Here is an 18,779-nt window from a genome sequence, read left to right on the forward strand (position 1 = left end):
TTACCATGAAATTATAGCATATTGTCATAAAAACAGTTTTTGTGTAGAAAAGTGCTATACCATAAAAAAAATCTGCCTGCTGCTATTTCAATTTTGCCATGAAAACACAGTGTTTTACTTCAAAAATACATTATATTATCAAAACACTACAGTTTGACATGAGATGTATTTACCTCCCAAAAAAAGGAATGTATTTCCATTACAACTCAATATTGTACAGCAAAAATGCAGTATAATGTCATAAAACACCAGATTTTGCCATGAAAACAAAATATTTATCCACTACAACTTCTTGACAATATTTATGATATGCATTTATGATAGGGACCTTTGCTGTCTGGTTTGGGCGAACGCGGCGCCCCCAAAGCGTTCTCAGTCTTGGCGAGCAGGAAGGGAGGCTTCATGCGAGACATCCTGGGCGAAGAGTCGGGCTTACTTCCTGTTGGACTGCAGGGGGCGATAGAGGCACGCTCGCTTTGAGTGAAGTCAACAAGGTGGGAGTTGTGACGCAACCACTGTGCTCAGGTGCCTTACCTCTGCTTCCTGTAGTCATTCAGCTTCTTATTGATTAGCGCCTGACTGGAAAAGCCCAGCTCCTGTAAAAAAAACTTAATTGAAAACTATTCATAATGCTAAAATAAATGTTACATTTTGAACTAAAAATGTGATATTTTGCAAGATTTTGCCAAGAAAACTACATACTTTGTCATAAAGTACAAATTACATTTTGCCTTTATAATAACTTATTGTGCCACAAAATGCAAGGTTTTGTCATTAGGATATTTTTAAAAAAATGAAAACTACATAATTTAAAAAAAATGCAAAACTACATAATCCCGCCACCCAAAAAAAAAATATATACCATTTTATTCCAAAATGCCATTTTGTGCCTAAAACATTGTGCATCAAAATGATGGATTCTGCCATAAAGAAAACTATATATTTAGCCACAAAATGCTACATTTTATATATTTCAACGACATTTTGCTGCAAAATGCTGGAGCTTGCCAATAAGACTACAAATTTTGCGGTCTACATGCTGGATTTTGATATAAAATGACAAATATTGTCAGAAAATCATCATTTATCACAAAAATCCTCAATTTTGTGATGAAAAACTACATAGTATATCACATAAACAGAGTTTGTCCTAAAAACAACGTTTGTAAAAAAAATCCTAGATTCTGCCAAAAATTATTCAATTTAGATCTCAACACACAACAGCTTTAAAGGCACTGTGCGGCCTGAAGCCCACCTCGCTGTCCGTCTTGCTGTTCTCCCTGATGACCTGGATCCAGTCCAGCATGTGGTCTCGGTCCTCGGCCTGGAGCAGGTACTCGCAGAAGTCCTGCGTGGTGAGCCTGAGGGCGTGCTTGCGCTTGGTCTCGCTGTAGGCGATGTCCACCAGGCAGCCGCGGATGCTGATCGGCTGCTCGTCCTCGGCGCCGCCGCCCAGCGTGGCGCCGCGCAGCACAGCCTCGCGCTTGTCCTTGTACAGGAAGAGCGAGTGCGAGCGCAGCACCGAGAACACGCGCTTCCATGGACGCATGCCGCTGCCCACCTTCTGCCACACACACACACACACACACGTAGATGGAGCCATTTGCCAGGGTTTAGGTAGGGTTCGGTTGATTGGACATGATTTGGAGAGGAACACACAGCACTTATCTTTTTCCACATTTTGTTATGTTACAGTCTTATTCCAAAATGGATCAAATGTATTTTTGCTGTTTATTTGAATGTTATTATTACGTGGTTGTATATATAAATCAATTATGGAAGAACGCTTTAACATAAAAAGTGTGGAAAAAAGTGCGGCACAGCTCACCTTGCCCTTCTCGGTGAGGATCTGCTTGAAGTGCAGCCAGCCTTCCCGCCGCACGTCGCTGTATGTGATGTTGCCCAGCTCTGAGGTGGAGTGGCGCTTGGAGCGCACCTCTTCTGCCGTGCCCATGTTGTCCAAAGACTGAAGGAAAAAAACACAGAAACAAGTGTCCTTCTCACATATTGTGCTGCAGAGGGAGCTGCAACACAACTAAAAGTTGAATCGAAGTTTAAATGAGGAAAATAATCTCAACACAATATTACTAACATTTACTTCTCAGTCTGATGGCGTTCACAATACTACCACTACTGCAACAAATAACTATTGTTTTGTAGTATTAAATCAGAATTTCTGATAAATATTTTGAATGTATTCTTTTAGATCAGGTGTTGCCTTCAGTCAGAGTCTAAATGATTAGCTTTCCTTCTCTCTCCTTATATGGTGTTCATGGCAAATTCCTGGAATAATAGTGTTTGTTTTTTCCCCCAGCACAAAATAGGTCATTCATTTTACTATAAATATGTTTTCATGGAAAATCTAGTCATTATCTAGTGTTTTATGGCAAAATACATAATTGGTCAGGCAAAATTGTGTTTTAGTGGCAAAATATAAATTTTCCATGATGAAATCCAGTGTTTATGTGACAGAATTTAAAAATCTAGTGATTATATGGCAGAAATGCAGTGCGCTCTTGACCTGCTCATGTTTTGTGGGGAAATAAGATAAGATTTTTTTGTGGCAGAAATGTACTGCATGTTCTTTTTATCAAAATAAGTCATTTTTATCACAGGGTATAGATGGTTTATGTGACAAAATGTCTTTTAATGGCATAATCTCATGTTTCGGCATCAAAATATGAAAGAAATAAATATAGAAATAAAGGCAAAACAATAGCATTTATGTAACAAAATGTGTTTTCAAGGTACAATCGAGTGTTTTTCCATCAAAACGTAGAATTTAAGGGAAAATCTAATTTATTTGCAGCAGAATACACTTCTTTTGGGGGCAAAATACATATTTTTTATGGCCAAATACGGTGTTGTTTTCAAGAAATAGTCTACTGTTTTGTGTTAAAATACATAGATTTAAAGACAAAATCTATGTTTTGGGACAAAATATGAAGCCGTAATGCTGCATTTAGTGTTTTTCTTCCGAAAATATTTCCAGTGTTACTGAAAAGTGTTTTTTGTGACCAAATGTTGCTTTCATAGCATAATCTAGTGTTGTGTAGCAAAATATATAGTCTTCATGGCAAAATACTGTCTTTGTGTCTTCTTGGCAAACAAAACAAAACAAAATCTAGTGTTAATGTGGCAAATCTCATTTTGATGTCAGAAGGTAGTATTTTGGCTGCAAAACACAGTACCAGTTAAAAGTTTTGGAAACCCACCCCATCAGTGAAGAAGCTCTTGACTCTCTTTGGCAGCCTCCTGTTGGAAAACAAAGCCTGTTGAATGACATTACTTTGGACTAATGTGATGTCTGTGTGCAAGTACTCACGAGAAGACGCGCCCTTCCTCCCGGAAGGCGTTGAGTCCCTCGTCGCAGGACTTTGAGCGCTCGGCAGTGATGGCTAGAAGATAGGAGGAACGACGACCCGATTTAATAGCGCCTGCTCAGCGACAGCATGAACCAGTGGAGATGGGAAAAGAAAGAAAGAAAGAAAAAGGGGAGGATGGATGGATGATTGGGGGAAAAGAAAAGAAAGAATGGTGATGTAATGCCAATCACCGTTGGTGTCGGATAGGGTGACAATGGGGAGGGTGAGTGAGCGAAAAAGCGGGAAGTTGGGTGGCGATAAGCTCAGCTGTCCGTCTTCGTGTCTCGCTTGTTTACATGCACGCTGACATTACAACCGGGCGAAACATGTGCATCTGAACTGCTTCTTTCCTCACGGAAGACAACTAAGCCCAGAATTATGTTGCAAACATGCAGCATGCAAAAATTACATATAGATTGCAAAAAAATAGAATTTAAAACATTTTTGAATCAAGTCATTTTATATCCAACATCGAGCCCCAAATATTTCCAGAAATTAGTATCTTGGAAAAGAAAAGATACACACAAACACTTATTCCTAGAAAACATTTTCAAAAAAATTTTTTTGCGGTTGTTTCTTTTACTCTTACAAAACGCTAACTTATTTCTGGAAATTCCTTTTTTGTTGTGGAATTAATATCTCTCTGACAGTGTCATTGGTAAACCATTGGAGTAAATTCTTAGAAGACACCGCTTAATTCCTGGAAAAACCTTATTTTGTAAAATGAAAAGCTCTGATAGTGCAGTTGTTAAAACTACTTTACTTGATGGTGGCAAATACTACTTTCATTTCTCAGTGTAATGTTAATATTCAAGTCTGGTTTAGCATTATAAGGTGCTGATTAATTACTGGAGAATTGTATGTTGTTTCGTTAACGCCGTCGACGTGTGTCAAGCGTGGTATACTCTTTCTAATAAATTATTTTATTGCCAATTGAATACCTCTCACAGTGTCATTGTTAAACTATTGAAGTTTGGCAGGCTTGTAGAAGATACTAATTCCAGAGAAATCCTTCTTTGATTGTCAGTAGCAACGTTAAAATTGTTTAAGTGTGGTTTACTCTTACAAGACACTGACTAATTCCTTGGAAATCCTTCTTTGTCATGAACAAATCAATGCGTCTCCCATTATATTTTAAAAGACATCTTCTCAGGAATGAGTCATTATCTTGTTGGCTTAGTCCCACTAGAAAGAGAGAAAATTGTGCAAATCCTACTAAAAACTTGGAGGGGACTCAATGGAGAAAATCACTGGATTTGATTTCAGCTGTGAAGCTGATTATAACCTATTGTAAACAAGCACAGCAAAGGTTCCTAAAACATCACACTAGCTTCTTCTTCTGTGTTAAAGAAACTTGCAGCATTTCAGATGCAAAGCATGCAGCGTTGGCAGGGAGGAGAGGGGGGAGGGGGCAAACTCACTGCAGTCATGTGAGAAGAGCCTAGTGGCAGGGAAGGTGAAGGTGGGGGAAGCGGGGTTGGCGACCGTGGCGGGTGCCGAACTCATGCCACTGGAGACCACCGAGGACGCCGGCACATGGCGGGCGCGCAAGTCAGCGCCGGGGCTGGTGGGCTCATCTGTAGGGAGGTCGGGAAAAGATGGAACGTCGGCAAGAAAGGAGGAGGAAGAGGAGGAAGACGGGTTAGGTGTTAGGAGGGAGAGGAGCCAATGATCAAGAGGAATTAAGAGGAGGGGGATTTTTTTGCTGTCAGTTTACGGTTTCCTCACCGTTTTCATTGAATGCAACATGCAACCATGCTGCAATGTGAGCATGAAGTAGTCATCGTTTGCACTAAGGATGCATCTAATTATCTGAATGTGCACAGCCGCAGTGTCTAACGTTATGCCTCTGATGCGCCAAGTTGCCATTAAGGTAGTATAAAAGAGGCTAACGGAAGCAAAATGGATACAGTATCCAAGAGAAAGTCCTATTCATTGAGGCCCAACTAGTTTGTTGTCCGAATAGGTTGTGGCAGAAATCACGAAGCAAGTACTTCTAAATTATGGCTCTACCGTTACGCGTCTAATGCGGCAATTTGTCATGACGGCAGTGTGCAAGGGGTGAGTGTAAACAAAACAGATTTATCACTACTTGGTTGGAACCAGTGGAGGGTGCAATTAAATCATGCCCGACTAGTTTGTTGCTTGAACAGGTTGAAGAGCGCCGTTTAATTCAGGACCTTCGTGACAAACAGCCCCTTTCACAACGGCTGCTAAAGTTGGCTTTTGAGCAGTTATGCAGAAACTGTGTGAGAAAGAGGTTAACGATGTTGCTGCACCGCACACACATGGACATGGGTACAATTGGTAGACTAGGCTGCTGCTTAAAATAAAACATAACACACACTTGCACAAATACATAACACTCTCACACCTCTTGGCTGGGAGAAAGAGGGCAACAAAAAAAAAATGTTGAATGTTCCATGTGGAAACAACAGAGGGCAGCACAGCTCTGCAGACTGAGCTGTTCACGTCGGGACAGTGCGGCAAGAGGCGGAAAACATTCCCAATCTGGGAATGAGGAATCTGGCTCTGTTTACTGGGCGGCCTAGAAATAGCCGGGCAGCGGCTTTAAGGAAGGCTGTCATTAGCGGGCGGACCTTGCGAAGATCTCGGAGGAAACACACAGGTCCACGTTGTCTCCGAGCAAAGACAGGTGACGCTGGATTTTGTACTTTGGGAGTGCACCTATTAGGAATTTTCCCAGGGCAAGATTGAGATCTGTGTGGCACGTAGCCTTTGCAATAACTGTGTCATCAATCCCAAAATGGCATGAGCCTCTCAGTGAACAGGTTCTCCCTGTTGCCATTGTGCTGGATTTGTAAAAACAGTAAAAGCCTTGTGGTTTAAAATAAGTCCATAGAGTCGATTTGAAACACAGACATAGAAAATACTCGTTTGGGGTGGCTTGTTTGGGAATTCTTAGGTCCTAACCCCAATGGTTCCTGAAAAAGGACCCCTGTGTTTCCCGTATACAAGAAACATTTCCACCAGGCAGTGCGTCGGGTTAACACGGTGTGTGGTAATTGCTCCTTTTTACAGCAGATTTTTTTTCCCCCAAACCTCCTACATTATTCCGACTTGGGGGGCTCCAGTTTTAGCATCTGACATGGTGAGGCTTGTTAACCAATCAACAGACTGATAATTTTGTAGCGCTGCCATACAACTGCGGTGTCGATTATTTTGGTACCTTTTACACCTTAAAAACTGTGCCGAACGACAGGGGACCCTTGATTTCTGACAGAGTTCCTTTAAGTCGACACTTACTGTGGTCTATCATTTACCTACGCTAACGCAGTAAGCTCCTGTCAACCAAGCTACAGACTGCTGATTTTATAGCGCCTACCATAACACTGCCGTGGGTACGCTAACCCAAAGGGTGCAGAAAACGGGTAGGAGTCAGTTATTTTGGTACCTTTAACACCTTTAAAATTATGCTGTACCGAACTACACGTAGTTTACGATGGTCCAACATACATTGTTTCAAGGTTACGAATGGCGAGCAATGAACTAGTTAGCAGAATATGTGATCAAGTAGCACAAGAAGGCAGGCTAGGTTAGCACCGTTTTTCATTTGAATATTTTATATTTTAACACCTAGAAAGTGTTTCTATAAACATTTACAGTAATTAGGGCTTTGCTGCTGCGTTACCATAGGTTAGTGACTGACTAAGCGATAACGTCTAATTGAAGTCACGTTGCTGCAATAGGAACGGAACTCCGTCGTAAACTGAGGACCCCCTGCATACCAAACTTTACATTTTGGTTGGACGAGCAAAACTGGCCTGTTCAGGGGGGCAGTAAAATGGCAGAACCACCAATTAAGAACCCTCTTTCTTTATCCTGCCGAGAAAGACAATAGCTGCATTCAAGGCAGGAGCTACGTTTTGTGCCGCAAAACCCCATCGCTAATTTGCAACGTCGGCGTGTTGAGAGACGATGTAAGCCCGGAGTGGAACGCTTGCGTCTGTTGACGTGCCTCCTCCTGTTTGATCATTTCACAGTACCACAAGAGGAATAAAACACTTGAATGCAACGACATGTCGATCACAAAAGTGTGTCAATGGGGAATAGTTTCAGTAAGGCGGTTAAACGTGCCAGGACCTGCCGCGTTTTAGCTGTCTACTGTGGTGTAAGACTGTGCTCCAAGTTCGTCGGCACAATCCCTCCTACTCCACTTTTTGCACTCCAAATGACTTTCTCCTGCTCGGGACGGGCTCATCCCTAGCTGGCTCGCAGGTCAGCCGATTCTGGCCGATTCCCCTGCAATATGTCAACTGCAGTTTTTGACCAGGTGTCCCGAATAGTGATACCAGCAAGTCTAAAGCCTGCAGAGCCAGAAAGTCTTCAGCGAATCGGGCACAAGTCTGGACATGCCTGGTAGAAATTTGCCCCCCCCCCCCCCCCCTATCGTGGGTCAAACAACCTCAGGAATCTCCCTTTTTTCATTGCTGTCATTCCTTTCATCCAAGGAAAAGCCCTGTATTTACTGTCCAAGGTGTACTAAATAATTTGCAACCATGTTGATCTGTCTGGTTGTTATATTGTAAGGTAAACAGACCTGTGTTAAAGTTACAACATTTACAGGGTTTTGTCACTGGGCAGGTCCCCTCGAAGGCTACCCCTTTTGTAACCTATTTTGAGAACATACTGTACCTGTAACATTTTGGTCCTGCAAATAGTATAAGCTGCTGTTACTTTGGAGTCCAATAATAAGACCTATTATGAGACATTAGTGCAGACTGTACCTTGAGGAACAGATATGGACTCCTACTTTTCCCTTGTTTGTGAAGTAGTTTATGGTTTCTTTGAGTTATGCCAATAAACAAAAGTCACCAAATGAGCCATACTGGAAAACAAAATTTTTGAACTAAGAGGTTTAAGAAGGAAAGGGCACAAAACGATTCTGTGAGAAGAGGCCCAAAAGCTTACCAATGAAAGGGATGGATGCCAGCGAATCGTCCTCCAGCGAGAGGGGGACAAGGTTGCCATTTGCCTTAAATTGCACTGCATCTCCCGAGGAGCTCGAGGTGGCCGCCGAGTCCGGGGGTTCTGGTGAGAACAAGGAGGGCTCCAAGCCGTCCATTGGCAGCGCGTAGTGTGGGTGGCGCAAGCCGTGGGCGTTCCTCCGTCCGCTGGGAGGCTTCTGCCGCATCACCACCTCCTGGGTCTGCGCCAGCACCTCTGCCGACCCTCGCTCGTGGTTGGTGGGCCTGTACACTCTTTCCTGGGATTCGGGCGAGATGGAAGCCAGTGGGGTGGTGGCTGAGAGGTCCGGTGCACCTTCGGGTGGGCTGGTTTTCGGGGTAGTGTTCCAGTTTAGGTGGGGGCCAGAGTACGAGGGGTCCCTGAAAGAGTGGGCCTGCTGCATGATGCGACCTGTCTTACGGTAGAAGGAGGGGCTGTAGCTGCGGTAGCCCACCGGCTGGTCATCCATGCTCTGGCCTGGAGGAAGCCGGCGGTTCTTGGGGGCCGCCTGCTGAGATTGGGGCGGGGAATGGGTCTGGGTAGGGTGTTTAGAGTGCGGCTGTGAGTGTCGGGCCATCTGAGGTGCTTGCGTCGCAGGGTATGGACCACCGTGCCTCTGGTGGACGTCAGTTCTGGGGGGCGGCTTAGGAGGCTGGTGCCACCTCTCACACTGAGGCGCAACCAGTCCGGCTACGCCTCGGTCCAACATCTCCAATGAACGTCCACGGCGATCAAACTGCACCAGCAGGTTTTCTGAGCGAGTCCTAGTGTAGTTGGAGGTAGGATGGCCCCTTTCAGGACCCCACTCCCCACACCAGTAGGGCTCTGCGTGGTGCCCCGGTCCTGACTGCTGCAGTAAGAGCAGAGTGTCCTGGGAGGCGCTGTGTGGCCAGCCGCCTGCCCGCTGCAGATGCGGCTGCCTCCTGGACTCGCTGAGGCGGTCCTGGGAGTAGCTGCGTTGACGCGTCTGCATGTTGCGTCCAGAACGTTCGGGCACTTGGCTTTGGTACCACTCCGAGAGCGCCTGCTGGCAGCGCTCGCTTCGGCCGTGACCAAGATGAGGCAGCGGCGGGCTGGTCCAAGCCGAGCTACTGGACTTGCGCGGCTGGGCCTGGGTGGAGTTGGCGCCATGATGGTGATTGGGGTAGTGGACCTGCAACGGGCTGGATAAAGGTCCCCCTGACGAGGATGATGATGAGTAGGAGCGCCCCCTGGTTTGCCCTTGAGGCTGCTGCCCAGTCATGCCATACTGGATCTCCTCCGTTCTGTGGGCTGGACTGCTGTGACCCACGCCACCCAGTTCCACTGAGCGCCCATCTTGCCAACTGGCGGGACTGCACACGGTGGAACGGTTGTCCAGGGGCGAGGAGGGACTGGGGGAACAGGGCCAGCGACTCCAATTATCCAGCTGGTTCTGGCCCATGGGGGCAGGTGGGGGCACGCCAGCGGGCGACATGGTCTTGGTGCGTGGGTAGCAGAGTGGTGGTGGCGGTGGGAGGTTCTCAGCTCCCCCTGAGAAGGGCTCGTTGCCGGTCAGGTAGGCATCTTGGGAGTACGCCTGGAAGAGGAGGGATGGCAGGTGAGGTGGCTTTTTCTGCACAGGTGGTGTGTTTTTACATGCCATGAACAAGTTTGACAACAACATTCGCAAAGACGCTGTACGTGGTGCTGCAATGCTCAAAATGGCAACGGGCTCAGAGACGTCTCCAGGGCTCCAAGCAACACAAATACGCTGCTGAGGAAGCAGCAACACAAAAACATAATCTATGTTCATTTCACTTAACGCACTACTTACATTTTCCTAAGAAAATCCCTTTTAAAGAAGAAAATATTCCCGGTTCACCAAAATGAGCTCAAACTTCTAATTGACACAAACACACAGTTGTAGACGTGTCCTCAGCAAAAGCTCCTTTTTCTGTTGGATATATCCAATTTTCTCTACTCTAGTTATTATTTCACTGCTGGCTCCCTTGAGCTTGTTTTCTGCTCTCCTTCTACACTCTCTCTCTCTCTCTCTCTCTCTCTCTCTCTCTCTCTGTCTCTGTGTGTCACTCCACCCAGTTGGAGTGTATAGGGAGGCGCAGGCGGAGTGATGTCATGCCAGGAATGCAGTCGATGCAGACGACGAAGGAGGTTTAAAATACAAATAGTTCAACTGTCAACTTTTAGCTGGTTAACTCGGATGCTTCAGCGCGTGTATGCAAGGGTAAACCTCTAGGCGTGTCTGGTCAGCTCAATGCACATTACGAGCATTCTGTTGTCATTTAAACAAAATCGCATCATTCTTCTTCAACTTTTCTTTTCTTCTTCCACATTATGACATTAACCCCTACGCCCACCAGCCACATCATTAGGTACACCTGCTAACGAAACCCCATACAAGAACCTGTATTTCGTTCAAATCAATTCAACACTCTCTGACTGTACCTAATATTGTGGCCCAAGGTTTTCCTAATATTTTGGACGCAGGTGTGACTCACATTTTGGGTGTACCCAAAACTTTTGCTTCAAGTTGTTCCAAACATTTTGACCACATGTACACTGAATATTTGGGACTTAAAGTGTCCCAAATAGTTTGGCCTTAAAGTGTGCCTGATATTTTAACCACAGGGGCACCTAATATTTTGCCCTTAATGTATCCCTTACATTTTGGACACAAGTACACACGCTATTATAGCTGTATCTAATATTTTGGCCGTAAGGGGTTTCTAATATTATGGTCACAAATGCACATGCTATTTTAGGTGTACCTAATATTTTGAACAAATGTACATATGATATTGTGGCCTGCATTGAACCTAATATTTGTTACATTTAATTGTGTGAAAGGATCCCAAATTTTGGGAATTTTCTGCCTTTTACGGACTCTTTCCTCCTGGCTCGCAATTATTGCTACGTGAGTCCACATTAAAAGTCTGCGTGGAAAAATTACTACCACAAAAGCCGCGAAATAAAATTAGATATGTACAATTTGAAAATCTGCGATACAGTGAAACCGCAAAAAGTGAGCCGCAATATGGTGAGGGACGACTGTTAATTACGAGACATCTACCATTGTGCATTTCATTGCCTCACTAGAGAGTCAACTACCGGTACCAGTAAGTCTGTTTTACGTCATTTGGGAGAGGTTAAAAAGTGTAAAAGAAAAAAAAAATGTAAAAACATACTCACACTTACCAACTGAAGCACATCGTCATCCTTTGGCATGATGGAGAGCTCCAGCACACTCTCACTGGTGAAAAATGTAAGACATTAGTAAAGTATCAATTTTATACAGGTATACGGAGTGATTTGCATAGAAAGGCTGACAAGATGCAGTACGACAGGCCTAATTGCACATGAAGTGCGTCGTGTTCTCTGTCCATGTAGAACACAGCGCTTGAGGGTAACTTCTTTCACCAGTGATTACCTTACGTCTTATCCTGCGTGTTTAAGGCGGTCAACACGGTTCAGTGACTCTCAACACGCAGTGACAATGGGTCTCACCTGTTCTGGATGAGGGCGATCACCTGCGAGTACGTCTTTCCCAGCACGCTCTCACCGTTCACTTTCACCAGACGATCACCTGACGGACAAAAGACGCGCATACATGACTCCGTATTTGCTATAGGGCATTATTTGGGAGGCACAAGTCATTTTATATACTGCTCTTCATCAAGAGAAAAGCTTTTTTTTTTCTGAAAGCCATGTAAATATGGTATGGAAAAATAATACTCAAAGATAACTTCTGAGAAACGTACTACTGTAGGCGGAGTTTAAAATGATATTTCCCAAGTTACATAATGTTATGCTTTTTGTTTGTTTGTTTTTCTCTATCTCAGTGTTTCTCAAAGACTTGCAGTTGCCTTTACTACTAAGTACTAAGAGTACTACTAGGGGTATGCAGATTCCCTAAAGTGGTCCGGAAAGGATTACTGATTTAATATTAATACATGGTTTGAAAACGACAGTTAGGTAATAGAACCACTTGCATTGGTGTTTTTCAGTTTAACAGAAAGTTCAAAATAACTAAAGAGGCACATAAACCATGCAATCCACTTACAATCTTTTTAGTAACATCACTTTCAAGTATGTACAAATGGATATTGATGACCATTTTTTAATGTCTACATGCTTGGAATGTCCATGTGTGGTGCTCGAAAGAAAAGATGATTACAAAGCAAAAAAAAGGAACAGAAACATCTGAATGAAATGAATGTATCCATATTTCTTGAACAAATTGAAAATACATACAGGTAAGAAAACTTTTTGACCCACTTTTTTTTTATTTTTATTTTACATTTTGTGTTATTGTCTGCCACGTCGTAAGTTGCTTAACAGCAAATAAGTCACGTGGCGTTGTTGGATAACATCTATGGGCGTTCACTGTGGTGTCATGCTGTGCAAACAAAAGTGTTCAGAAAGCGTATGTGTGTGTTTGTTGCCATACGCTAATGGCATGCGACAGTGTGAATGAGACACTTAATTGGCAGGTTGGCGTTCGGTTTGTGGGAGCTCCTTCTTGGCCGCCTCCAAGTGACGGAGAGACACAACAAGGCAGCTTGAGTCATGTAAAGAGAGTTGTCATACTTGAATCGTATTTATTATATCGCCAACCCATTGACACTTTTATTCTAATGAAATAAAGAGCCAACTCTTTCTGATGGCCTGAAGGTGGAACTATTATGTGTACCTAATATTTTGGCCACATGTGCACATATTTTGGGTGTACGACCGAATATTTAAGGGCACAGGTTCTAGTTTATGTACAATGTGGCCCATATCTAAGGTGTCCCTAACATTTTGGCCATCGCAGCACATATTTTGAGTGTACCTAACATTTTGTTCTGAAGGTTTTCTTGATAGTTCGGATGTAACGAATAGTTTAAGGTACTTCTAGTATTTTGGCCTTTAGAAAGGCTTAATATTTGGGTGCACCTAATATTTGTAAAGTCTTCCTAATATTTTGACCACAGGTGAACACTATATTTTGACCTGAACGCATACCTAATATTTTGGCCACTAGTGTTCCTAATGTTTAATGTTCCGAGTTAGATTTTACACCTATTTTATCGGGCTGATCGGTATCGGCCGATATTTAGCATTTTATCCTGATCGGGTTTAATGTCATAATGCGCCAATCCGATTAATGCTCTGCAAAAAACATTTACTGCACAAATACACGATCTGACTAGAGCAGTGATTTCCAACCTTTTCCAGGTTTTTTTTATTTCCAGCCAAGGAACATATTTTACCATTGAAAAATCTCACGGCACACCAACAAACAAAATTTGTTTGTTGTCATTTATTCTGTCTGTCACTATGCCTCACTGGCACAAATAGAGGAACAAAGATACATTCTTTCTTGTTAATATATATTTTTCTAGCAATTAAGTACACAAGTATATACAGTAAATGAACAGGTCATTTTAATAGACACATTCCTCCATCTTGTGATCGGATCGGTGATCGTTTTTTTAAACTCGCTGATCAGTGATCAGTGATCGGCCTAACAAATCCTGATCGTGTAAAGCCTATTCCTAGTATTTGGCCACAGGTGCAACTAATATGTTGGACACATGATATTTTGGGTGTTCCTAATATTTTGTCCCTAATAAGATGTACTTAATGTTTTGGGTGCATCTAATATTTTGCCCACAGTTGCACCTAATATTTTGGTTGTGCCTAACAGCTCGCCCTTAAGGTGTACCTAATATTTTGGCCACAGTTGCATCTAATACTTTGGTTGTACCTAATTTCTGACCACAGATGTGGCTCAAAGTTGCCCACAGGTACCCCATGATATTTTGGGTGTTCCTAATATTTTGACCTTGAGGTGTTCCTAATAATTTGGCTTAAAGGTGTTTCTAATATTTTGCCCACAGCTGCACACTTATTAATGTTTTGGCCACATGTGTTCCTAATATTTGGGGCATACCTATTATAGTGTCCCTAATTTTATGGCATTACAGTGTTCCTATTATTTTTGAGCACAGGTCACACACCCAACATTTACATATTGCATATTACATGCCCAATTTCCAAAGCAAATGGAGCAGGATTGAATGTTCTCGCTTACCAGTGCACAGCCCAGCCTGGTGAGCAGGACCTTTCTCCCGCACATTCTTCACAAAGATGGTGTCCATCGGCTCCAGTCGTCCTTTCTGGAAACCTGAAGCATGACATACATAAAGGCAGAAAAGGAGCACATACCTGAACGTTATTATTCCTTGACTTGACATTTTTTTTATGTGCACTTCTGCAATAGGTGCTGTAGGGGGCGCAGGGAGGCTGCAGAGTGGAAGTAACGTCTACATGACGTCAACTCATTAGAATATCTGGGTTTAAGGAAGACAGACCCCTTCCAAGACATTTTTTCTAACACCTTTGGACTTACATTGTAAAATAAAATACTACCTTAAGACTTTTAAAGACAGGCTTCAGGGTAATGTATTTTAAAGATAATTTAACCTGAGTTCTGTATGCTTTTTAATTGTTTGACGTGGTGGGGAAATAACTCACCCTTCCCGTTGCCATTCTCCTCATCCTGCAAATACAAGAAACAAACAGTGTAAATTAAAAAAATATATTTGAAAAGGTGTATTTCTATGTGTGCCCTTATTCTTAATTTCACTGCATTCTATGGTGAAAGACAACAGGACATGAAGTACAGAGCAGCCAGAATCCAGACTTGAATTGGATTGAACCGACAGTCCCAATCCTTTCTCGAGCTGCAAAGAGGAATGGGCGCAACTGTGGGATCCTATTGAAAAAGACTTGAGGCTGCTGCCAAAGGCACATCAACAAAGTCTGTGAATATGTATTTCAAAGCGAGTGTCGAATTGTAAAAAACATTGTTTAGGTTGTACTGATGGGGTCTTGAGTGCAGAATTTTTCGAGAAAAATTTATTTAATCCATTTTGGAATAAGGCTGGAACAATAAAAATACTTTCCGGATGGCACCGTATTATTTAATACTTGTTTTCCTTTTAAGCAGCTCCAATGCACTGCAAATGACTTTACAATGATGCAACACACACACACACGCACACACACACACACACACACACGTGTGTGTGCGAGCTGAGTGGACAGTTTGTGGCGAGGGTGAATGTGGGCTGACGGCAGCCTGGGCTTTAGGCCTCGCTGAGTGGGCTCATTCCTGACTGGCTGCACATAATGCTGTACAGGCACAGAAAGAGAGACTGGACTGGAGACCCCACAGCCCAGAGACTGGAGACCATAGACCCCAGCCCAGACTACCAGAGACTAATGATCTCAGACCACCAGCACGCAGTAACCCTAAGCCTGGTTTGAAACCATAACCCAGATTTGAAACCCAAATTCTAAACCTTAACTAACCTTCGCTTAAAACACTAATCCAGGATTGAAACCGGAACCCAGATTTGTAACCCTACTTTGAAGCCCTTACCCCATCTTGAAACTCTAATCTGAAACCTAACTCTATATTGAAACCATAATTTAAAACCCAAATCCTTGCTTGAAACCCTAATTTGAATTCATAACCCTTGTTTGAAATCCTAATTTGAAAGTATGACCCTACTTTTAAACCCCTAAACCAAGTTTGAAACATTCATTTGAACCCAATAGTCTTGTTTGAAACCCTAACTCAGGACTGAATCCCTAACCCATTCTTGAAACCTTACTTTAAAACACTGACCGTGTCTTGAAACCCTAATTTGAAACCATAACCCTAAATTGAAAACCTAATTCCAAACCTTTGCTTGAAACACTAATCCAAGTCTGAATTTTCAACCTAGGCTTAAAAACCGACTTTAAAACGTTGATCCTTTCTTGAAACTGTAATTTGAAAGCCAAATCTTGGGTTGAAAACCTAATTCTATACCCTAACTTTTGCTTGAGTCCCTAAATTTTAATGCCCAACCCAGACTTGAAACCTTACTTTGAAACCCTAATTTAAAACCCTAACCCTGTCTTGAAACCCTAACTCCACAATTTCATTCAACAAAAGGGAGCCCAAAAATGTGACTGACAGTACAGTTGTGATATTCTTAAATGTAAACACTGAAATATGCACACCGTATGGAACTCAAGCCTTCTCTTTTGTGACCACGAGGATTAAAGGTCCTGAACCAAATTCGAAGGCGTTAAATACACTTTTGGCTTCGTGTGTTTTGTAGAGTTTACGCTTCAGAACAATCAACTCCCTCTTGCACGTTTATTTTTGTAGCACACATGGTCTCCATTTTCTCCCAGCCAAACCTTTTTTTTTTCTTCCTCCTTTTTCATTCATTCTTATTCCATTGTATCCGCGAGATAAAGGTAATTGAGGCCCGGCGGTGTCGGGTCAACCGGGTTGAGCTGGAGCAAAATGAAACAAAAGCTGAAGTGAGCAAAGATCATTAACACAACAGGGAAGGAAGACTTTTCAGTGGTAAGAATGAGCGTGAATCGGACCGTGTGTTTGCAGCTCTGGTTGAGTGAGATGTGTGGGCAAACGTCTCCAGATGTTGAACTACGAGTCATACGGAGGCAGTTGAAAACAAGACGTCTATTATTATACTTTGACCAACTCGGCAGCTGCGCGTTGAATAAGAGTCCTTGTGTTGGCCGCTGTGCTGCTCGCAACCGGGCAGTACCAGGCCACACTGGGACAATGGACCCACTGCTCCTGTGCCTCCGCAGTGCCTCTCACATGCCGGATTTTTTTTTTTTTTTTTGCTGGATTTGGACAATCGCAGCCACAGACATGAACCACAGATGATGATTAGGGTTTCAAAATTATGGTTTCAAGACAGAGTTAGGGTTTCAAGTTTCAGTTTCAAATTATGATTTGAAGCCTTTGGAAAGGTATAAAAGGAAGTGTTTGGGGTTTAAATTATGGGTTGAATGAAGGCAGAGTTAGAAATTCAAATTAGGGTTTAATCTTGGATTACGGTTGAATTAGCGTTTAAAGCAAGGTTTATAAATTTCAAATTATTGTTTCAAATCAGGGATAGGGTTACAAATGAGAGTTTACAGGCTGAGTTAAGGTTCCAAGAATGGGTTAGGGTTTGAAAGTACAGTTAGGGTTTTAAATTATGGTTTCAAACCAGCGTCAGCGTTAAGAGGTGGGAAGGCTAGTTCGGGTTTCGACCAGGGTTTAAGGTTTCAAATCAGGGTAAGAGGTGTCAAGTTAGTGTTGCAAACAGGGTTTAGGGTTTCAAATTAGGGTTTCAAGTCAGGGTTAGTGGTCCAACCAAGAGTTAGAGGTTTAAATTAGGGTTAGGGTTTTAAATGATGACTTCAAGACAGGGTCAGGGTTTAAAATTAGGGTTTCAAGTCAGAGTTAGGGTTTCAAGCCTGATTAGAGTTTCAAAGTAGGGTTTCAAACCGGGGTTAGGGTTTTCCAGTAATGGTTTCAAACATGGTTTAGGGTTTCAAGCAAAGGTTACGATTTCAAAGTGGAGTTCCGAGTCAGGGGTTAGAGTTTCATATTAGGGATTAAATCCTGGGTTAGGGTTTCAAACAAGGATTATGGTTTGAAATTAGGTTTTCAAGTCAGAGTTATATTTCCAAATAACAGTTTCAAGACACAGTTAGGGTTTCAAAGTAGGATTTTAACGCAGGAGTTAGGGTTTCAAATATGCCAAATTTAGGGTTTCAAATTTGGGTTTGTGTTTCAAATTTAGAGTTTCAAGCCAGTGTTGGCATTTCAAAGTAGGGTTTCAAACCACGATTAGGGGTTCAAGGCAGTTTTTTTTTATTCCCATTTCATTGGAATCTGACATTTCTGGATGTGATTGCCTAAACCTGTAGACAGTGGCCCCCAAGGTTTATGCTTGTACCACATGTTGTGCCTTGAGACGGGCGTGGCTCACCTTGAGGTTTGTGTGCAACGTGGACTCCGGCGGGTAAACAATGAAGTGTCGCAGGGTGAAGCCAAAGCCCTGCGAGTTCTTGCGGAGGATCAACGTGCGGGGGCCTTTCCACACCACACTGACGCCCTCCCTGCCCGGCCGGGATGCCATCGGCGGCCGGGGGTTGTTGTCGGCGGCGGGCGACGAGAGACCATCCCTCCGCCCTTTCGCCTACAGACGCCAGAAGGAGACAGGATTTAATCAATGGGCCGGGGGTCCCATAATCAACAACATTCCAGAAATTATCCTGGACCAAATGTCTTGACCTTGGAGTTTTCCCGCACAGATTCCCACCCTCTCTCTAAATCTGTCATTCCCAAAAGGCTGAGTAAATAAAACGGCAGAGCTGACAGACACATGCTAGAACTCTCGCCGTTGTGCTGACCCGAAGACCCACATCTGTCAATCAAATGCCATCACCTGACCAAACAAGCGTGAAAAAACACCTTGGCGGTCCCAAGCCTTAATTAGCTCCATGTTGCACGCAGACCATCAAAGCCGCAAATACTGACTCGAATGAAAGAATTTTTTGTCATGGGGATAAGTTTCAGACGCCACACAATAGGTGAAAATCCGCCATAAAAAA

General features: G+C 43.2%; 1 protein-coding gene across 9 annotated transcripts in view; it reads right to left on the minus strand.

The window, feature by feature from the left end:
* arhgap23a (Rho GTPase activating protein 23a) overlaps positions 1-18,779 on the minus strand; it is a 65,168-nt gene that overhangs the window by 9,750 nt on the left and 36,639 nt on the right. For 3 of the 9 annotated variants that reach the window (XM_061699713.1, XM_061699712.1, XM_061699706.1), the window contains exons 2-14: positions 18,155-18,364; positions 14,835-14,859; positions 14,392-14,484; positions 11,820-11,898; positions 11,505-11,565; positions 8,298-9,891; positions 4,787-4,942; positions 3,326-3,437; positions 3,216-3,255; positions 1,829-1,966; positions 1,256-1,564; positions 535-596; positions 329-447 (exon numbers count right to left, since the gene is read on the minus strand). In XM_061699713.1, the coding sequence (XP_061555697.1) occupies positions 329-447; positions 535-596; positions 1,256-1,564; positions 1,829-1,966; positions 3,216-3,255; positions 3,326-3,437; positions 4,787-4,942; positions 8,298-9,891; positions 11,505-11,565; positions 11,820-11,898; positions 14,392-14,484; positions 14,835-14,859; positions 18,155-18,364 (2,998 nt within the window). Of the gene's footprint in view, positions 1-328; positions 448-534; positions 597-1,255; positions 1,565-1,828; positions 1,967-3,215; positions 3,256-3,325; positions 3,438-4,786; positions 4,943-8,297; positions 9,892-10,128; positions 10,335-11,504; positions 11,566-11,819; positions 11,899-14,391; positions 14,485-14,834; positions 14,860-18,154; positions 18,365-18,779 lie in introns of those variants that run through there. The other 6 variants (XM_061699708.1, XM_061699709.1, XM_061699707.1 and 3 more) reach the window with 6 other exon arrangements.

Source organism: Phycodurus eques, chromosome 16, assembly GCF_024500275.1.
Source record: "Phycodurus eques isolate BA_2022a chromosome 16, UOR_Pequ_1.1, whole genome shotgun sequence".
In the NCBI taxonomy this organism is placed as follows: domain Eukaryota; kingdom Metazoa; phylum Chordata; class Actinopteri; order Syngnathiformes; family Syngnathidae; genus Phycodurus; species Phycodurus eques.